The sequence below is a fragment of the Gadus chalcogrammus genome, chromosome 19, assembly GCF_026213295.1.
Source record: "Gadus chalcogrammus isolate NIFS_2021 chromosome 19, NIFS_Gcha_1.0, whole genome shotgun sequence".
Lineage (NCBI taxonomy): Eukaryota > Metazoa > Chordata > Actinopteri > Gadiformes > Gadidae > Gadus > Gadus chalcogrammus.
This window is the reverse complement of record NC_079430.1, coordinates 16,497,199-16,517,704: the sequence shown is the minus strand read 5'-3', so window position 1 is coordinate 16,517,704 and position 20,506 is coordinate 16,497,199. Positions and strand designations below refer to the sequence as shown.

The 20,506-nt window shown below is 45.8% G+C and overlaps 2 protein-coding genes across 3 annotated transcripts in view; both read left to right on the top strand.

Moving 5' to 3' along the window:
* The window catches only part of LOC130372878 (voltage-dependent calcium channel subunit alpha-2/delta-4-like), a 15,133-nt gene extending 10,465 nt beyond the window's left edge, over positions 1-4,668 (top strand). The window contains exons 9-12 of the mRNA XM_056579039.1: positions 13-133; positions 993-1,113; positions 2,049-2,126; positions 3,152-4,668. Of these exons, the coding sequence (XP_056435014.1) occupies positions 13-133; positions 993-1,113; positions 2,049-2,126; positions 3,152-3,247 (416 nt within the window). The 3' untranslated portion in view covers positions 3,248-4,668. The remainder of the gene's footprint in view (positions 1-12; positions 134-992; positions 1,114-2,048; positions 2,127-3,151) is intronic.
* A 1,111-nt stretch (positions 4,669-5,779) lies between these two features.
* cpsf6 (cleavage and polyadenylation specific factor 6) lies at positions 5,780-20,474 on the top strand. 2 transcript variants are annotated; one of them, XM_056577963.1, is made up of 11 exons: positions 5,780-5,952; positions 7,626-7,835; positions 9,189-9,292; positions 9,894-10,040; positions 10,511-10,728; positions 12,325-12,414; positions 13,406-13,913; positions 14,581-14,696; positions 15,412-15,562; positions 15,805-16,013; positions 20,386-20,474. In XM_056577963.1, the coding sequence occupies exons 1-10, from the start codon at positions 5,893-5,895 to the stop codon at positions 15,989-15,991; spliced, it is 1,791 nt and encodes a 596-aa protein (XP_056433938.1). In that variant the 5' UTR covers positions 5,780-5,892; the 3' UTR covers positions 15,992-16,013; positions 20,386-20,474. The 2 variants fall into 2 exon arrangements, with proteins under 2 accessions (XP_056433938.1, XP_056433937.1); XM_056577962.1 differs by having other exon boundaries at positions 15,772-16,013.
* The last annotated feature ends 32 nt before the right edge of the window (positions 20,475-20,506 follow it).

Genomic DNA, 20,506 nt, shown 5'->3' with positions numbered 1-20,506 from the left:
TCTATCGCTCAGCCTCCTCCCATAAGAAGCGCGGGGACATCCTTCAGCCGTGTGACACAGAGTACCCCAGCTTCCTGCACGAGCCGTCAATCAAAGAGACCAACAGCCTCATCAAGTGTGGCCGATGCCAGAAGTAGGTGCACACACACACACACACACACACACACACACACACACACTTTGACACAGCAAACGCACAAACACATTGACTTGACACAGCACACACACACACACACACATGGACACAGCACACAGACACACACACAACCACATTCACAAAGCGAACACACACACACACTCAACATGACATACACACACAATCGCTGACACACAAACACATAGACTGCACATACTTACACACACTCTATCTCTCACTAAGCCCACGTTATGGGGTTAGTGAGAGATAGAGAGCACAAGGGAATGAGAGGAAATAGAAGCAGGAGAAACAAAGAAGACTCGCGGGAGAGATGGGAGTAGAGTGAGTGATCAGCGGTTTGAAACAGACAATGAAAAGGAGGGAGATAACTGTCAAGAGAGAGAGAGGATCACATCGACAGCGGCCTGCTGTTCATTTACCGTCTTTATGATGTTCAGAGTTCTGCTGACCCCTGGAGGCCAGAGGTGGTATAACATGCATGCAGAAAGAGCGAGTCTACAGTGCAGTGCTATTAACAGCTTCACTGGACGGAATCGACTCCACCAGGAATGCACGTCAAGACCTTCATAAATGTGTAGTTAACATATCTCACTGTTCAGTTTTACATTCTTCTCTAGATGTAACCAAACGTTGTTTTTATTTATTGTAAGCTATTAACCAATTAAATGTGTGTTTGTGCGTGTGTGTGTTTACGTGTGTGTGTGTGTGTGTGTGTTTGCGCGTGCGTGTGTGTTTGCGCGTGCGTGTGTGTTTGCACGTGCGTGCGTGTGTGTTTGTGTGTGTGTGTATTTGCGCTTGCGTGCGGGCGTGTGCGTGTGTCTGTGTGTGTGTGCAGGATGTTCGTGGTGCAGCAGGTCCCAGACAGCAACCTGCTGATGCTGGTGGTACAGGCTGACTGTGACTGCTCCAGGCAGTACCCTCCAATCACCATGGAGCCCATGGAGGTCAAATATATCCTTCCTGTGGGTGTGTGTGTGTGTGTGTGTGTGTGTGTGTGTGTGTGTGTGTGTGTGTGTGTGTGTGTGTGTGTGTGTGTGTGTGTGTGTGTGTGTGTCCTCACGGCGCTACAGTAACTCAGGGCAGGGTGTGTTGTGGGGAGAGAGGAGAACTTCCTAACTTCACCGGTCATTGCACCGCAGTGTCAAACAGGCCTGTGTCTCGGATTCCCCCTCACGGTAAGACTCCTCTTAGAGGCTGAGAGCAGGGAGGTGGGTAAATGAAAGAACATCAGAAGACCCTTCAACAATGACACTATCTTCTGGGAGGGGGGCTTGGTTATGTAGCTTCAATCAGTCATTGTGCAGGTCTAGCAAAGGATAATCTGGGGTTAAAGACAAAATGATGAACAAGCATGAGACAGCCTGTCCAGGATCAGGGTATGGATGAAAACGAAGAGCCCCTTTCTACACCACAGCAACAAGGTTTCACTGGGGAATGAATACTAAGTTATCTTTAAAGGAGAAGCAAACCCCCTGACCCTGCCTTTAAGAAACGTGTTTTTTTGGGGGTTCATTCTGGGGCTGCGGTGGCTGCCGGCCCCCCCTTCGGTTCACTTTCCATCAGCAGACGACAGGTGCGTCGCATTAACACCGAGTTACCGTATCAGCCAATCAGAGGTTAACAAGCAACCCAAAGCAATCTACACCAAATCTACAACAGGTTCTAAATATGAAGCCCTTTGAGACTGTAATGGACATTAAGGGCTGTACAAATAAAATAAAATTGAATTGGGTTGAATTGAATCACAGGCGGTGTTGGGGATTGGTCCTCCTTCATGTAAACATTCACAACACGCCCCAGGGGGAACAGCCTCAGGGGGGACAGCCCCAGGGGGAACAGCTTCAGGGGAGCAGCCCCTCTCGGCCTCTTCCTTGACCCCGCTGTACATAACGCCTCGGTGAAGTGCAACAGGATGAAGTCGCAGAAGGTCCGCCGACGCCCGGAGTCCTGCCACGCCTACCACTCACAGGTCAGAGGTCAGCCCGCCCCCCCCCCCCGGGGGGATCGGTCGGTGTGTTACCCACAACGTGGTCACAAGATATTTTTTTATAATATACATTTATATTAATTTCTCTTCAAACTTATATTGTATTTTATTACATTTTTATTTGTTTGTATTTTAAGCGCAGAAATTAAGAGCATGTCACACAAACAATTCACTGCAGTGACAGCCTGAGTATGTGACGAATAAAAACCTTTGAATCTTGAGATGAAAGCTGTTTCCAACGCTCCACCTTTACCTTCTAGTGGAGGAGAGCTAATAAACCCCGAAATGTTGGCCCAATGGAGCCAACATGACATATTCTGTCACCAGAGAATTGAGTGTGGTTAGCCGTTACCAGACATTTGGAAAATCTGCCTCTTGTGACATCAGTGTGGGCGTGTCCACCTAGATGTACGGCGGATGGATCAGTCTACCAACCTACCCAGTGGACTGTAGCAAACATTGCTCATCTATGTGATGTCAGAATAGGGCCGATTTTCAAAATGCCGTGTTAACGGCTAATCACACTCGCACCTGGTGGTATAATATGTCACCTTTAATCTCCATTTGGGAGAAGCTTTAATCAAAAGCGATTTAGAGTAAATTCAGACGGATGTCAATCATTACTGAGGAGGTGTGGGGACAGATATTGTACTCAAGGAGGCCTAGAGGTAGGGTTTGGACAAGGCAAGGCAACTTTATTCAGATAGCACTTTACATACAGAAGGCAAACTCAAAGTGCTTCAAATAGAAACATCGTCATAATATAAAATAAAATAAGGAAACAAAGGTTAAGTTAAAAGTGCACAATAAAGTGAAGTTATAATATAAATTACATTAAAAAAATGTAAGTAATGCAATGAATTTAAGATTTAGCAGGGAGATCAAATGTAGATCTCTACTCAGTATGTTCAGGTGGGGAGTTGAACACCCGGCCAGCCGTTTTACTGCCCTGACCCTGACCCAAGCTTCAGGACTCAAACTGATCCGTCTCCCTCATGCGTTCTCAGGAGAACGCCAAGGACTGCGGCGGGGCCTGCGTCATCTCTCTCTCCGTGTCGCTCTTCCTCCTCTGTCTCTCCTCCTCCACGCTGATCTCTCGATGACCGGGGTCTTCGTCGTCTGGTTCGGGCGATATCGTGCAATGTCACACCTTGGACATTGTTTACACTGCAGGTTACTATGAAACTTCTCCCACCGGGGGATGAACTGAACCGTCCTTCGTGGATACGTGCACTTCCGGTCCGCCGTGGAGGAGCTGCCGTCAGTCAAACATTGGGAACGGGACGTGATCACCCCCTGCTGGAGAGACAGTGAAACAACAGGTCGGGTTTGAGATGATATCCTGAACTGAAGGGCAGCAGTGCTCCGCTCTGAAGTCACCTGCCCAGGGAGGGATCAGAGACGATCAGACGACTGGTTGCAGCGGCCTTTGAATGTAAATAAATAGTGATCATGGCACCCAGTCTCCCTGGAGTTTTACACATTGTCCAATCAGCAACGACTTGCCTCTGAGGAAGGAGCAGCCACTTCCAGGAGGAAGTGATCTCTGTATGATTTGCTGTTGTTTGCATTTACTTCTGCATTCCTTGGTGGTCAAGGGCTGGAGGCTCAATGCTTAGAGTAGGATTCTGAATTCCTTTGTTTTTTCTTTATGTTTAATAGAAATACCGTAGTAAAACGGCTCAGATATGACCACATTGGCAAGGGCTGTGGGTGACACATTTTTAGCAGCAAAAAATATGAATCAGCATATAATTATTGCAACAAAAAAACTCTTGATAATGTCAATCCCTTTCAAAATGTTGCTGTCTGTCCAAATGTCTGTCTGTGGGCCAGTGTGCATAGTGAGCACAGACATTGAAACCCCTTTAAAACATTGTTTTGGAAAGAAATATATGATCATTTACATTTCTACTTTCTCAAATATATTTCTTTCTTTCTTTTTTTTTTTACATCTGAGCAAGACTGAATGTATGTGTGCACTCAGTGGCTCAATGCATTTAACGGATTCCCCTGACATATGATTATGGAGCAGTCTTTACAACTCTGATTCTGATTGCACTCATTCATTATTGTATGTCTACTTGCATGTTTTAAACATAAGCGATTTTGGGCAACAAGTGGCAACCTAGCGCTTTAAAAAACAATAGTCATGAGATTTTGTGCTTGCCTAATTTAATTTTGCATGCATTCAGGATTATCTGATTTCACTCTTAATTTATCTGGAATGTGTGTGTGTGTAAAAGAGTGTGTGTGTGTGTGTGTGTGAGAGAAAGAGACATGCATGTGGCGTGCATGTGTTTATGCTAGTGTGTGTGTGCGCATGTGCTTGCGTGTGTGTGCGGATGTGTTTGTGGTAATGCAGGTGTGTTTCGTGCAGCAGGTAGTCCAGGCGCTGCATAATGTAAACCTTCTGTGTCTTGCTGAGAATACAAAAAAACATGTTTCTCTTTCTGCACCGCATTGTATAATTTTACTTTAAATGTAATCCTTTGATTTAAGTCTGTATTAAGAAGTAAATTGGTTCCCCATTATTTTGTGAGTGCTGTGTTTGGTTTTGTAATGCACTGTTTAATGTTTTCATTATTGATACCAATAAGCTAGAAATACCACATTTAATTGAAACCCAAAGTAATGCTTAAAGAAATAAGCAACCTTCTGTTCGTCTTTTCTACTTTAATACTTATAATCTATTGCTGTTGTCCCCTGGCATCTAAATAATTTAAATACCTCATATACTTTTTAATCTCAATCACAATGTTTTTTTAAATCCAGGCAAGATGTTATTTTTCAGTTATTATATGATTATATATGTATTAGAACTATAGCTACAAGCAGCATTATAGGGTCTTCTTGATTGATGTATAAGGGAACTACACTCATGAGTTGGAGTCTTAATAGAGGTTTGTAATCCCCTCCCATCCCCTCCTCCTCACCTCCCCGTACAAATGTGAATGTCACCTGAATGCAAGATGGAATAACATCGGTCATAAAACCAGCATGGCTCAACGTCTGGTTAGAAAAGTGTAACTCAAAAATAAATATGGTAAAAGAGTGATGAAGCTACGGAGGCAATAAGCTCAACACAAATGTTAAAGTATTTGTGTCAACTAAACAGTTAGATCAATTGATTTATAGTTCGGCTTTTGGACTTATTTTTCTTTGACAAGGCCAGTCAAGATTAGGTCACGCCTTGGAGAGCTGATTCTGTTCATTGCTGAAAGGTTTATGGGATCAATTATGCCGTTTTCCAGTTGAGCCTTCTCCAAAGATTGACGCAGACTTCCCCGGCCCAGGCTTGATGTCCTACACATTGTTCGATGAGCACTCAATAACAAACCCATATTCATGAATGGCTTAGCTGCTGACTCTTACCCTTTATTTTGTAATAACAGACGTCTCACTACATTAACTATTCACCAGAGGATGGTTTCCATGCGTCCCAGTGCCTTAAATTCTAGATGTCCCCTAGCACTAGGTCAGTAGGATACAGGGTCAAACTGCTGGTCCGTTTTCGGAGTTAGGTCCATCCTTTTGGCCTAATTTAATCAAAATAGCAGGATGAGGAAACACATTTGCATAAAATTACTCTGCGCAGTAAAAGGCATGTCATTGTGTAAAGTGAACACCTCACAGTGACCGCAGGGGGAGCTGGTGGGCTTGCTCCGTCCTCATTGTGAGGCTGTCTGCAGGCGGCGCACCAGACTCCATAGGCTCCGACCGCACGGCGGAGAAGGCGGCGTGGAAAATGGCGGACGGTGTCGACCACATCGATATCTACGCCGACGTAGAGGAGGAATTCACACAGGTATTCAATAGTGACTTCGGCGAAACGGGCCATGATGTATCATCAAGTTCATTATTCGCGTTGTTTGGACTCTTTGTAATCGTCTGCGGGTGGTGATCTCGGACTAGACCTACTAGCAGAGGCCGCGACTGTCGTTTTATCCTCCAAGAATGGGATTAATGGCGTGGAAATAGGAAGATACGATCGGTTATCTGCAAAAAGAAGCATTTTAAAAGCGAATCCCGTAATTGCATGGCGGAACTTGGTCATTGCAAACGAAAGGAGGTCCCATATGTTGTGTAACGCGGCGCCTCGCTGAAGGCCTCCGCCGCGGCGTGGCCTCCGGTGGCGCGCTACTGCCGCTCCATTGTTGTCCGCCTCCGAGCTGGTCTACGGAGGTGGGGTGGGTCTCACTGCTGGAGACCAGGGGTTTGGCATCAAAAAATAACACCGGTGTTGCTTTGACCCACTAGTTTGGTGGATAATTGCTGCGTAAAGGCGCACATTGACCGCTTTCTCGAGTGTTGTTAACGCTTCACCTTTCGGGACACACCCCCGTCTCAGCCATGATAACTTATCGAATGATCTGTGTTTGTCCTCTACAATAACTTTAAGTACTCGATCATAAAAATACTGCAACCACGACATGGATGTGTGCTGTGTTTAGAAGTGTTTTATTAGCTCTGTAGCACTGATCGGCTTGATCATGTTGAATCCAGTCCATACATCCTGGAAGTGGAAAGCTGTGGACTGAGTTTGTTACGATTCTGTATGCATGCACTTCTATCTTAAAATGATTGCATTTTAACATGGTAAACTATATACAGTGATACAACCAGTTATATTCGTGTTTTAGCGAATACACGAGTTACTGGCAGTCTTGGTTCGGCGAAGAAGTGCAGACCGAATCCTTGGATATTGGCAGGATATAGTTCATAAACTCAAAGATGTTTGCCTGATTTCATCCAAAAGCACCAGACACAAGGCGGATTAGTTGTTCCCTTTCTTTTCTCGATTCAATAGTACTCTTTGTTAACCTAAATAATACAGCGGTACTGGACTTGGCAGCTATACCCGGGCATTAAGAAATACCAACGCTGTGATTCAATACCGTCAAAAATAATACAGACGCTTCTCTCTATTACAATTTTTTCCGACTAGTCGTATATTATATTAGGTTATGCATTTTGGCCACTTTTCGAAGTAGGAATATAATTAAGTAGATGCATTTGGCGTTGTATTGTGGTTGAGACTGGCCTGGTAGGCGGAGCTCCTATTTTTGTATTCTAACAGCCCGCCCGAAATCTTCTTGCATCGAAACTGAAAGTGACATTTAAATTAGCCTCTCGCTACTGTGGCGGTGCATTTGAATAATCACACATTTTGATTCAAGTTGATTCAGTTTGAAGATAAATATATTTTTAGTTTCGATATAGGATAGATAACGGATATTCACACTAAGAATCATAGCGATCTGGCTCCAGGAAGGAACTAAAGACGTGTCTGCTGTGTATACCACCTAGGAGACAGGAATTGCCAGAAGGCTTCAAAGCCCTGTATTTATTATTCGGGAGACTATATGTATAACATCTGAGCAAAACATATCCTAGTAGTTTTGGATTACGTCCAACAAGTGCTTCAGAGGTGCCATTCCCATAATGCCTCACTCCACTTCCCACCCTGTCTTCTACTAGGAAACGGACTACCCCGTCCACGAGCAGATCGACCTGTACGATGATGTCATCTCCCCATCGGCCAATAACGGCGACGCGCCCGAAGACCGCGACTACCTGGACGCCCTGCCGGCCCCCGGAGGGGCGGAGGGCGGGAAGAGTGCCCCCCCCAACGTGGTCTACACCTACACGGGCAAGAGGATCGCCTTGTACATCGGAAACCTCACATGGGTACGTCCCTAAGTTCACTAAGGCCGCCTTTATACATAGCAGGGTATTCAGAGACACAAATATTCCCCCCCTCCGTTTTCAAAAATAACATCGTGCACACAACACCGTTTTCAAAAAAGTTGTCATTTAAATCAACCCGCGTAAATACGACGTTGCTATCTTCACAATTCACCGGCTCTCGTTTTGAAGAATAATCACCGAGCCGTTCGTTTCAATGGGAATCGCGACGGTCTATACTTTCAACATAAAGTATGCATATTTATAATTTGGTCAAGAAAATGTTCTTTTTGCGATCATTCTGCGCATGCATCTGGCGTGTTGATAAACAAATAATCCCTCGATATGGCGCGAGTTTCGTTGGTGTGGACAGACAGCGGGTGCTCACATGATGTTAAGCATTTTCTGGCGCATAATGTGACGCTTGAGAACCTAAAACCCTGTTTCTCCCAGTTCACACGACGACACATAACCGGCGTTATCAGTACTCTCCACTTTGGCCGGAGTTTTTAGAAATCATCGTTTTCTGTGATTTAAAAACTGGGTTTTTGTGTAAATGAGAGGCCAAACCGCGTGGGAGTATCTGCGTTTTCCCTTCGTGTAAACGGGGCCTAAGTCAATCAACCACACGACGACCATTAAAGTGTTGCATTTAGCCCATTCATGGTTTACCCGTACACAACGTTCACCTCGTGTGGACAGACAGTCTGCAGGCCTTTTTTTTTTACAGTCCAGTAGCACCAGAAAATGGGTGAATGAGAGGTCGCACAGCTGTGTTTACTTGCGGTGCAGCGTGTGAATATAGTTTGCTTTTGATGGCATGAAGGTGTGCAGTTGTATCGCCGCCGTCTTGGATAGCAACTTTCTCAGAAAGAGGGAATGCCCGCTTTTAGTTATCAAACAGGGAAACTACCTTAAAACCAATGTTTCAAAAACATGGCTGTATTAAAGAATGACCACCCACTTATCCTTATCGCCCGAAAGTTGAAGGAATGATTAATGACAAGATAATGTGATTAAATGTAATTGCATTGTATTCAGGCTTCCATCAGTACCAAAAGAATACCCTGTTAACACACTTGATGACTAATCTCATAATTATCTTATCAACTGATCTGAAAAAGTATATTGTCATAGATTTTGTCTATCGTCCAGTCCTTGCATCAGCATTCCACAATCCCCTCTATATTGTATGGCTTGACTTATTTTTTTTTTATTGAGGCTAGTCTTTCCATATTTCATAAAATGCCCATTAGTATGTTTGGCATCGGAAATTTGTTCAATGCGTCTCAGCGTTCAGTCGTTTCACTGTTACGTGCACATCATTTAACTGATGTATTTTCTCCTCACCAACAGTGGACAACAGATGAGGACCTAACAGAAGCCATCCGGTCGATAGGCATCACAGACGTCCTGGAAATCAAGTTCTTTGAGAACCGCGCCAATGGGCAGTCTAAAGGGTGAGGTTCCACGTTGTATTCCAAAACAAGGAATATAGTTGAGAGCGTATACTAGCATGTAACCTCACGCCATTGCACTCCACTTATACAAGAGGTGGCATCCTCAAAGATCTTTTTGGGTTTGGTAAATTGTATTCACCAAGAGTGTAATGTGTTAACAAATGGATATTAATTGTGACGTCTTTTATAAATGAATACGAGTGTTTAAAGGTGACATTATACCCTCTGGTGTGAGTGTGATTAGCCGTTGCAAGCCGTTTTGAAAAGCTGCCTCTTCTGACATCACTAGTGGGCAGCTAGATGTATGACGGATGGTTGAGCAACGTTTGCTACAGTCCACCGGGTAGGCTGGTCTATCCAGAACACATCTATTTGGACACACCAGTTGTGATGTCACTAGAGGTAGATTTTCGAAACTGCTTGTTATGGCTAAGCACACTCACACCTGGCGGTATAATATGTCAACTTTAAGTATCCACACACACAGTGATTACCTCGCGCCCTCCCCTCATCGGAGAACTCCTTCCATCATGGAGCCTCTGCCAGGTGCTTCAGCTGTTCCTCCACAGTGTTGTGACGCTCGCTCTCTGCCTGGTCCCAGGTTCGCCCTGGTGTGTGTGGGCTCGGAGGGCTCGTCCAGGAAGCTGATGGAGCTGCTGTCCAAGAGGGAGCTCCACGGGCAGAACCCCATCGTCACGCCCTGTAACAAACAGTCCCTCAGCCAGTTCGAGATGCAGTCCAGGAAAAGTAAGTGGCGCTCCTGGGGAAATCACATCCGAAGGCCCTGATGTGCTATCGGTCAACAACGCCACGCAAACGATTGAGTCCCATCTCGCCGTGCCTAGTGTCGTAAAACGTTGGAACAGCCCACAATTTACAGCGACTATGTTGTACCCTGTCCAAATGGACTCGTTTTGTAGCCCAAAGGGCATATATGCGTTCAAGTATATCAGGGCCTTGATGTTCGCGCTGAGAGCAGAAGCTTTTTACTGACATTTGCAGAACTGGAAATAGTGCGTTTGTACTCGGGTGTGTTCTCCACGTCTTTCTTACCGGCCTGCGTCACTGCGCTGGTCGCCGCGCAAAAACCGCGTTCCGCTAAAACCAGACGCAGGCCTCACCTAAGATGGCGGCCGCGGCTATGCGTGCACTGTTAGCGCGACGACCTGCTCTGAGAACGTACATGCAAGTTAGTTTTTTTTTTTTCTCCCCTCTTGGCCCCCCAGGAACGCAGTCGGGGCAGATGTCCGGGGAGGGCAAGGCCGGCCCCCCCGGTATTGGCCCTCGCGGCGACGGCCGTGGCGGCGGCGGTGGCGGCGGCGGCGGTGGCTTCCCCATGGGGGGCCGGGGGGGGCGCGGCCGGTTCCCCGGCCCCCCCGGCGGAGACCGCTTCCCGGGGCCTCTCGGCCCCGGGGGCCCGCCCCCACACTTCCCTGGTGAGTGTTCCCCTCGGCCCGGCTGTGCTCGGCCCCCATGTCATCGTCAGGGCTTCTTCAACTATGGGGGGGTCCGTCCGACCGCGCACAGACGACTCTGCGCCACTAGGGTGTTCTGAGTGCGCGTGTGGTTCGAGTCCCACGGATACACTCGGATTGACTTTTGTGTCCGGAGGTTAGAGCTTAGATTGGGCCCAGAAAATCGAGTCCAAGCCCGACCTGTACGATGCCCAAGCCCGTACAGGTCAGGCTTGTACGAGCCCAAGCCAAACCCGGCCCACGGGCCGGCTCGGGCTCGGGCTCGGGCAAAAAGTTAGTTTTGGCAAAACCGGTTGTAATTTTTTATTTTGAGGCGGCAGGGGGTGTTTTCGCAGCTAAATGTAACCAATAAAGTAACTTGTAATCTAACTTAGTTACTTTTAAAATCAAGTAATCAGTAAAGTAACCAAGTTACTATTTTAAGGAGTAACTAGTAATCAGTAATCAGATTACTTTTTCAAGGAAACTGTGGCAACACTGCCCCTGACCTAACCGTAGTCCTTGCGTATCGTTGAAGGGCTCACGTCGTGCCACCAGGCGGGGGTGTAGACTGATCCGTCCAGCGCACATCTAGCTGGACACGCCCGTCTGTGATGTCACTATGGCACAGGGAAGGAATGATGTTCAGACGGCTTGTACCGGCTAATCACACCCCCCACCTGACGGCACGACATGAGCCCTTAAAGAAATTGTAGTTTGCTCTTCCTGCATTGGTTGTCTTCTTTTCTTTTTACTCACAAGATTTCAGTTTCCGCCACCATATTCACTCATTCACTAATTTCTGGTCTATAAGGGGATACATTTTAAAGGATTGGCGTCTTTGTAAAATGCACCACTTGGACCCTGTCCCTTACTGAGCCCTTACCACTGCCTCACTGCATGGCTGACTGTACCTGCTCAACCTTTCCTATTGGCCTACGTTTCTTCCCCCAGCCTCTTTAGGCATTCAGATATGCTCCGTTCTACTCTTACTCTCGTTTTCTAGCTACTACCGTCTTGGCTACCACCCATGACTTTCTCAGTTACTACAACTGCTATCTTCTGTACCTTCAACTACTGTCTTGGTTACTACTCGCCACTATCTCAGTTACTGCAACTAAAATCTTTGTTACTTACCACTACTATCTTCGATACTTCCAACTGCTATCCCGATTACTACCCACTACTCTCTTGGTTACTTCCACTACTCTCTTGGTTACTTCCACTACTCTCTTGGTTACTTCCCACTACTATCTTGGTTACTTCCCACTACTCTCTTGATTACTTCCACTACTATCTTGGTTACTTCCCACTACTCTGTTACTTCCCACTACTATCTCTGTTACTTCCCACTACTCTCTTGGTTACTTCCCACTACTCTGTTACTTCCCACTACTCTCTTTGTTGGAGGGGAGGGCGCCTTCATAGAGATGTAAGCGTGGGTTCCCTCCTCTTTGCCCTAATCCCTTTTAATGGTTTTCCTGGCTTGTTGCTGATTGGCTTGTGCCCCTTCAGCGGGATTGGCCAGCTCGTCAGAGGGGAGTTTTGATTGGTGTGCTTTCTGCCCCTCCCCATTAGGCCAGGGGATGAGACCAGATGGCCCTCTGATGGACATGAATTTCAATCCCTTCGCGCCCGGGGGCAGGGACGGGAACTGGAGACCCAGAGGTGAAGCGCCTCCACTGATCACTCCGATCGCCTCTCTCTTTACCTCCTCCCCCCCCAGCTCACCCTGTCTCTCACATTAAACGACCCAGCGGATCAAGCCGGAAGTTGGATTCATAAGCTAATGCTCTGCGTTTATATATTTAAAATACAACGATTTTTAGTTTTTAACTAGTGTAGAATATAATTCTGTTACAAGGGTTTAAATACCTTCCTGGAACTTCCCAGCTCTTATTTGTGTTCAGATCTTACGTCGCGAAACACAGACGATCTTTTAGCAGATAATCAAACTGTCTCTAAACCAGGCTCCGATGTATTGTCGTCTCAGCAGAGGCTTGTGGAACGCAGATCGTAGTTACTGCCGTCGTACAGTTCGGCTCTTGTTTGAAATGCGTTTTATGAGAGTGTGTTTGTGACGACGGGTGCATGTTTTAAACTGAGAATGTTCTTCATCGGGAACGAGCCAACCAGTGAGTGTGTCCGATCAGTCCATGTCTCAAATGCATTTTGCATTTGAGACATGAGCTCATGAGACGAGTCATAGGCCCAATCCCATTTCTACCCCTTCCCCTTACCCCTCCCCCTTGTTTTGAAGGGGGTACGGGGAAGGGGTAAGGGGTGGAAAGGGGATTGGGCCTTACTCGTTCGCCATGAACGTGTCTTTTCATTTTTTTATTTTTTTACTTTCCTTAATCGCCGGCCACACGTGTACCCACACTGTGCTGTCGTATTAACGTGTGTAACTACTGAACCATCGCCACCATTCACATCTTCTGTGCTGAGGACACCCCTTTAAGTTCTTGAGCATGCGCCCACATCGGTACCTAGCCCAGGTGTTAGTCTACGGTTCTGGCTGGGTGATGAATGAATGAATGAATGAATGAATGAATACAATGAATGAATACATGAATGAATCAATACTTTATTGTCATTTTTTTTTGCCAGAGCAGTGAAATTATGAGATTAACCCGGCTCTTTGTGTTTGGGTTTGCAGGCGGGATGCAGGGTCCTCCTCGGCCCCCCCTCGGGCCCCCCGGTCCGCCCGGCCCCCCCGGCCCCCCCCCTCCAGGACAGGGCCTGCCCCCCCCCCTCTCGGGACCCCCCAACCGCAACGACCGGCCGCCGCCGCCGGTCCTCTTCCCCGGGCAGGTCTTCCAGCCCCCCATGGGACCCATGCCCCCCGGCCCCCCTCCCCCGGGGTACGGCCCCCCGCCCGGCCCCCCGCCCCCCCAGCAGGGACCACCCCCTCCGGGCCCCTTCCCCCCCCGCCCCCCGGGGCCCCTCGGACCCCCCATGGCCCTGGCTCCGCCCCCGCACATGCCGGGGCCCCCGCCGGGCGGGCCCCCTCCGGCGCCCCACGTCAACCCCGCCTTCTTCCCCCCGCCCGGGAACAACAACATGCCCCCCAACGACAACAGGCGGCCCCCCGGACCCAACGACCCCTACGGGCCCCACGGGCCCCCGCCGCCCTATGAGCGGGACTACGGCGGCCCCGGCGGAAGGTAGGCGGGGGGGCGGGGCCACCTATAGACGTTAGGCCCAATCCCATCTCTACCCCTTACCCCTTACCCTTACCCCTTGTTTTGAAGGGGTAAGGGGTAGAGAAGGGATTGGGCCTTAATGTATGTAATGTTTACAGTCAGCAGCGTTCAAGAGCTCACGAGAGAGGAGGCCTACTAGTGTAATTTTTTATTTATTTAAAAGGGACAGCGTACATTAATCGACATGTCCATTGAATAGGACGTGTGAATGTACCAGATTTAGGCCCGATCCCATTTCTACCCCTTACCCCTCCCCCTTGTTTTGAAGGGGTAGAAATGGGATTGGGCCTTAGTTACACAAACGGTTTTTCATCTGTAGTCCCTGGAAACTTGTTTGCCATGTACAAGTCTGACATTTAAAAATAACATATTACTTTCCTTAATCTCCAGCCACAAGTGTATCTACATTGGGCTGTTGTATTAATGTGTGTAACTGTTAGATTGGATTCGTATTAATCTCTCGGTTTCAAAATGATTCCCCAAACCAACTGGCCCTTTTATTGTATCGTTTAAATGAATACGTTGAGCCCTCCTCTGAACGCGTGGTGCTCTTGCACACGGCCTGTACGCCCGTGCCGTCTGATTGGTCGGGGGTTCCTTGGGTTAACCGGTTCTCCGTGGTGCGCAGGGAGATGGAGGTGTCTCGGACCCCGCTGAGCGAGGCGGAGTTCGAGGAGATCATGAACAGGAACAGAGCAATCTCCTCCAGCGCCATCTCAAGAGCCGTGTCCGACGCCAGCGCAGGTGAGAGGACCCTCCGTTGATCGAAGCCCCTGAGGAATTAAAGGTCCCGTGACACGCCACCAGGTGTGAGTGTGACCAGCCGTTACAAGCCTGGGATCGATCGGGGATCGATGGATCAGTCTACCAGCCTACCCGGTGGACTGTAGCAACTGTTGCTCATCTATCCGTCATACATCTAGGTGGACACGCCCACTTTGTGGCCGTGTCCACCTAGATGTATGATTCTCAAAACGGCTTGTATCGGCTCACCATACTCAGACCTGGTGGTATCTCATGTCACCTTTAAATGGTTGCATACCGGACCTAACTGGTTGATGACTCAGAATACAAGAGGATTTGCATGAATATCATCTGCGGCCACTCAAAGAACATTGTATGTTAAATTCACTTGAGCACTGCAAAGCTTAGTTGATTAATTGATCAGTCAATCGATTAATAAATCTCAACAAATACTGATAATCGATGGAAGTCATTTATTGAGTAAAAGTGCTTTTGTTTTCTTGTCTGAAAAAGCACACTGATTTAAGATATCACTTTGCACTCTGGTGACTTGTGACAAGCGTACACATTTTCAAAAGCATCAGATTAATTGAATATGATGCAGCCCTAGTTCACATCACATCAACCTCGGTGTGAACCTGAAATGACTAGAGGACTCTCTCCCTCCTAATGACCGGCCTCCCCTTAACCCCCGTTGTGTTCTCCCTGTGTTCAGCGGACTATGGCAGTGCCATAGAGACCTTGGTGACGGCCATCAGCCTCATAAAGCAGTCTAAAGTGTCTGCAGACGACCGCTGTAAAGTCCTCATCAGCTCACTGCAGGACTGCCTCCACGGCATTGAGTCCAAGAGCTATGGCTCTGCCAGGTAATAAACCCTGCCGGGACGCCCTACTTCTATCAGACAAATCATAAATTAAGTTATGTTAAACATACGCATATGTGTTTTTATGCTCTAGCTAAATGTTGAAGTTGATCACTGTCCCCACTATTTATTCATTGTGGGGAACAGAATGTAGTGTACTAACGTGATGCCTGACTAAAAGAAAAACAAGTCTTCTTAACTTTCATTCACAGTGCCCACACATCTTTTTCTTTTGACAATGCCAGACGTGAGCGCTCCCGGGAACGCGACCACAGCCGCTCTCGGGAGAAGAGCCGCCGGCACAAGTCCCGCAGTCGGGACCGCCACGAGGACTACTACCGGGAGCGCAGCCGTGAGCGCGACCGCCACCGCGAGCGCGACCGCGACCGTGACCGCGAGAGGGAGCGCGAACGCGAGTACCGCCACCGCTGAGGAGCCTCGCCGGGTAGGAGAGGTGTGTACGACCATCCATACCTGGGGCCTGCCGCCCGCTCCCCCTTCTTCTCTTCCATTCCAGATGTGTTTCTCTGTTGGTCTGTGCTGCGGACGCCCACAGGCTCCGCCCCGCCGCGGCACTAGTCCGTCGGCCTCTCCGGGGGCCTTGTGTTGGGGGGCCGTGCGCTGTGGCTCGGGCGGCCGATGGTCTTTCTTTGCTTGCACGCCCTCAAAGCCCCCTCCCTCACACCCTCACCTCACCGAGAGGCAATTGGTTAAAAAAAAATACCTCAGACAAGGTGATGGGGGGGGGGGGGGGGGGGGAACGTGCGTGTGTTGGTGGTGTGGATGCGGGTCGCTGTATCGTCGTTAGTACAACGACTTCTCGATGAGTTGATGTTCTGATTGAAAGGTCCCGTGTGTTGGGAGGGGTATGCAAGCAAAGAAAGACTCGGGGAACAGGACGGCTACAGGTAAGTCAAAGGTAAGTTTTTGCTTGTACCATATCCACAGTCTTTCTGTATGTCCAGAATGTTTTAGATATTTATTTACAATGTGTCATGTATTTGTTGCCGTTGACATTTCTTGACTTATGAAAGTATGTATTTTAAAGGATGGGTGCAGGTTTTTTTGCCAACCAAAACCCCATTTGCCGTGCACTGCCATGGTTGTAGTAAGATAACAAGATCAGTGGGAAATCAGAATTCAAAGCCCTGACTTTCCCGTCACGACACTGGTTTGAGGAAATTTTAGTCATAAAAGCGATTAGCAATTGAATCCACCCATTTTCTATTTTGCGGCTACTTCCTTTAAAAGCAGTAAATATAAGATCTTCTAATGTTTTGAATGGGGTTTTAGTTGCAGAGTAAAGAACCTTTACTCCAGTCCTTGACTGTAACGACTTGATGGCTGTACTATTCATAATAATCTTGCCTGTAGAAATTCACAATGTGGGTCCATTCTGACTTATACACTACAGTTCACAATGGCTGGGAAATCTTAAAATGATTTACAAGACATAAGGTCAGAGGATGAGTAAGAACCTTATGTATTATTTAAAGTGATGCGTGAAGATGTCTGTAAATTTTGTCTTACACAGATTCAGATTTGTTGTTTTATTCCACATTGATCATTGTGCGTCCAGAAGGGGATGACCATTCAATTCCCTGTTCATGTGTGGAACTCCGCTTCTGGGCATATGATGATTATTTGGAATCAAACAACCCGTCTGAATCTGGGTAAAACCGATGCCAATTTCGTCTTCAATCTCGGCTTATCCCTTTAGGGAAGAAGATAATAGATCATAACCATCTAGAATTTGAGTCAGGCTCTTGCTGTAATCATTAAGTTATTTGTGTAACGTATTATTTGCTGGTTTAATGGCGGGGGGGGAAATATTTTAAGATTTGCCAGCCGAACAGAACTGCCTTGTCCCTTGGCTTTAGGCAATGTGCATCAGCCTTGTGAATCTTTGTTTAGGACATATTGGTATTAATACGTTGAGCTCTTTATCTGCCTCTTGGTCTATTGGTGTCATTAAGCAATGTTATGCAATATTTAGGTTAATGTGTTTTTAAATGTGATCCTACCACATTATCCACTGCATTGTAAATTTGACACTAAAACTCACTCAGAATATATTTTTTATTAATGTATTGTTGGGGATTGGAATTTATAGTTTTTGTTGTTCTTTGTACAGAAGGCTAGAATTTCCCAGGCATAGTGCTAAGAATACAGATGAGAATATAAACGAAAAAAGACTGAAATAAGAATCTGTGTAGTTTCATGAACCAGAGAAAAAGTTGTAAAATAATAAATGTAAAGGCAGTCAAGGGATTTTTGAAAACCTGATAAATAGCAATTATATTGTTTGTTGCTTTTGACAATCAAGTCCATCTTAACATGTACAATTTACCGGAAGCCTTTCATATATATACTGATAAGTTAATATTCCTATTTCTGTAATTGGGCCTGACAATCTGCTTTTGTCTGTTGCGTATTGTAGCTTTATTGTTGTCGTTTTGTAGTGTATTGGGACTCTGCTGCCATCATTTCAGTTATACAAGTTCACGTCCATTTCAAAGTCAGTCAGGAAGTCTTAGGAAACGTAAGGACTTGGTAAAAGTCAACATGTTGGTCCCTCTTATCGTACTTTGCAATCAAAGTTGAGGCCATGGAACATTAATGTGGCATTTCATGATGATCTGTCTGTTGGTTCACATTCTGTATATAATGGAAAGGACAATAAAAGGTATTGGATGAATTGAAAAAAAAACATAAATTGTACTGCAATTATAATTGTCTGTAGCGCAAGGGTTGGTCAGTTTATTTTATTTGTGTATTCGCCGTTGGCTGGTAATTGGTGTTCATTTCTAAAAGGTGCCAGGTTAGGTGATGGGCATTCTCAGTTAACACAGGCCAGTCTTATGTTGGTCTCACTGGCTAGGTTGCCATTACTTACATTGACACATAATAACTTATAATAAACAGCAAGGCTATATCTTTTATTTAACATCTGTCAAATAATTAGCTCATATCTCACATGATTGTTGATAGAAAATCTTTCGTGAAGAATACCTAGCTGATCAGTTATTTCCAAGTCTATATGATCACCGGTATGTTTCGTCTGTTGAGGTCCTCATCACTGATTATCACATCCAAGTTATATATTCAACATTACATCCTAGTTGTGTAGTTGCTGAAGTGTAACTAACTGTAATGATCAACAACCTTTTTTATGGGTTTATTCCTAAAAGAAACGTTTCTGCATGCATGCATTATTCTTGTATGTTTATGTAATCAAACACATTTTCTTCCTCACAAAGTTTGTGTTTCATGTTTATGTCCGTCTCCCTAATCCTCAGTCTGTTTCTATAGTTATGCGGAGCACTGTTTTGTACCCAGATGAGTGACTTGATGCCTTTTTTCAGTCTTGTGTGTAGGTGTGTTTGTCCTGGGGGTCGCTGATTAATCTCATTCAAATATACCTTTATTGATCTTACCTGGGGCAAACGGGCACAATCTTATCAGCTATGGAGACCACTTTATCTGGGTGTATTCTCCCCACAAGAGTTTGTATTTAACGGAATGTAAAGATGTGTCGTATGAATATTGCCTTCATCAGGGAACAATCTTTCTGAATAGGGTTAAATTAAATTGTAGATAAAGAAGGAAGAAATGGCAGTAAGACGGACATTGAAAACATTGGTTTAATATCTGACAGGATAATAACGTTTGGCCCTGGTTCGTCGACTACTTGTATATTTTGTCCTTTTTCTGCTTTGTCACTTAAATAATTTACATGCATTGATAAGAAATAATTTGTGGCGAATGTTTAGCATAAAGGGAAAGAAAATGATTCTGGTTTTTGTTTGAGTTAGTTTTATAATCTCTGACTAATACAATTTGAATTGATATTGAGTGACTTAATGGGCAATAGGTTTGGAGTTTAAAGGGTATCCCACCTCTAGAACGTCACTAAGTTGAAATCAGACAATTTAAGATAATCGTAACAATTGACAAAATTATAATTGGACAATGAATTTGTAATAAAATGTTTGGGTACTCTAAGGTAACCTTTCATCGCAACTTTTTAAAGTTGAATGTGAAACGTAGAAAACCTTGTGTGCCATGCATGCAGAAATAAAACAAAATAAGGTTCCAATTAAGGTACTAACCACAAATGTTAAAGTTCAAAAACAAAAGATGTTGCAATATGTCTTGTGTTATGAAGAACCCTGCCTAGGGATTTCTTTTTCATTGTTATACACAAATAAATAATTAATTTGAAGACAACGTTGATTTGTCAAAATTGTTAATTGAACAGAAAAAAGCTGAAAACCAAATCCCCCCCCTATCAATGGACTCTTGTTAATGTCCACAGTATTAAATAAGAAGTCCTTAAAATAGTACCAATACGACACCTTTCTCATGATGATGCCTACAGATAAAGTAAACCTAAAGCAAAGCTAGTGACATTTTGAAGCAGGTTCCACTGCCCTGACCTGTGACGACTGTACATGTACATTATTATTCTAATGTATCCAAAAAGACATTGGCTGAAGTTCAGATGTGCATGACAACTTATTTATCTGTGTCTGTTCAAGGGTAGGGGGCTATACATACTCACTCAGTCATTTACTTTTCCCAATTTGAAGTCTAGCAAACTCGAAACCATTAAATATAAAATACAATTGATCTTGAAGTCTTTTTAATTCTAAACCTAAAGGCACGTCACATTTTCACATAGCTGGCTGATCGTGTATCTCCCACCCCCTCCCCTAAATTCTATGGCTGAATCCATTTGTAGTCTAGAGATGCAATGTGCAGTGTATTTGAATGTTGGGCTTCCTCGAAACCAAACTCCACCCTCCATTTTGAAACCTTTTCAGCTTGCAAGGATCAGGGATGGAAGGAATGGGACAACAGGAAGGATTAGCACCACGGCACCACATCAGCCCCCTGCTCAGCATGGCTGAACTGGAGCACAACCCCACCGCCTCCTCAGTCTCT

Coding starts and splice junctions, on each gene's coding strand:
- cpsf6 (XM_056577962.1), top strand. CDS start 5,893: ATGGCGGACGGTGTCGACCACATCGATATCTACGCCGACGTAGAGGAG. Junction 12,415..13,405: donor CGGGAACTGGAGACCCAGAG/GTGAAGCGCCTC, acceptor TTGGGTTTGCAG/GCGGGATGCAGGGTCCTCCT. Junction 14,697..15,411: donor CGTGTCCGACGCCAGCGCAG/GTGAGAGGACCC, acceptor CCCTGTGTTCAG/CGGACTATGGCAGTGCCATA.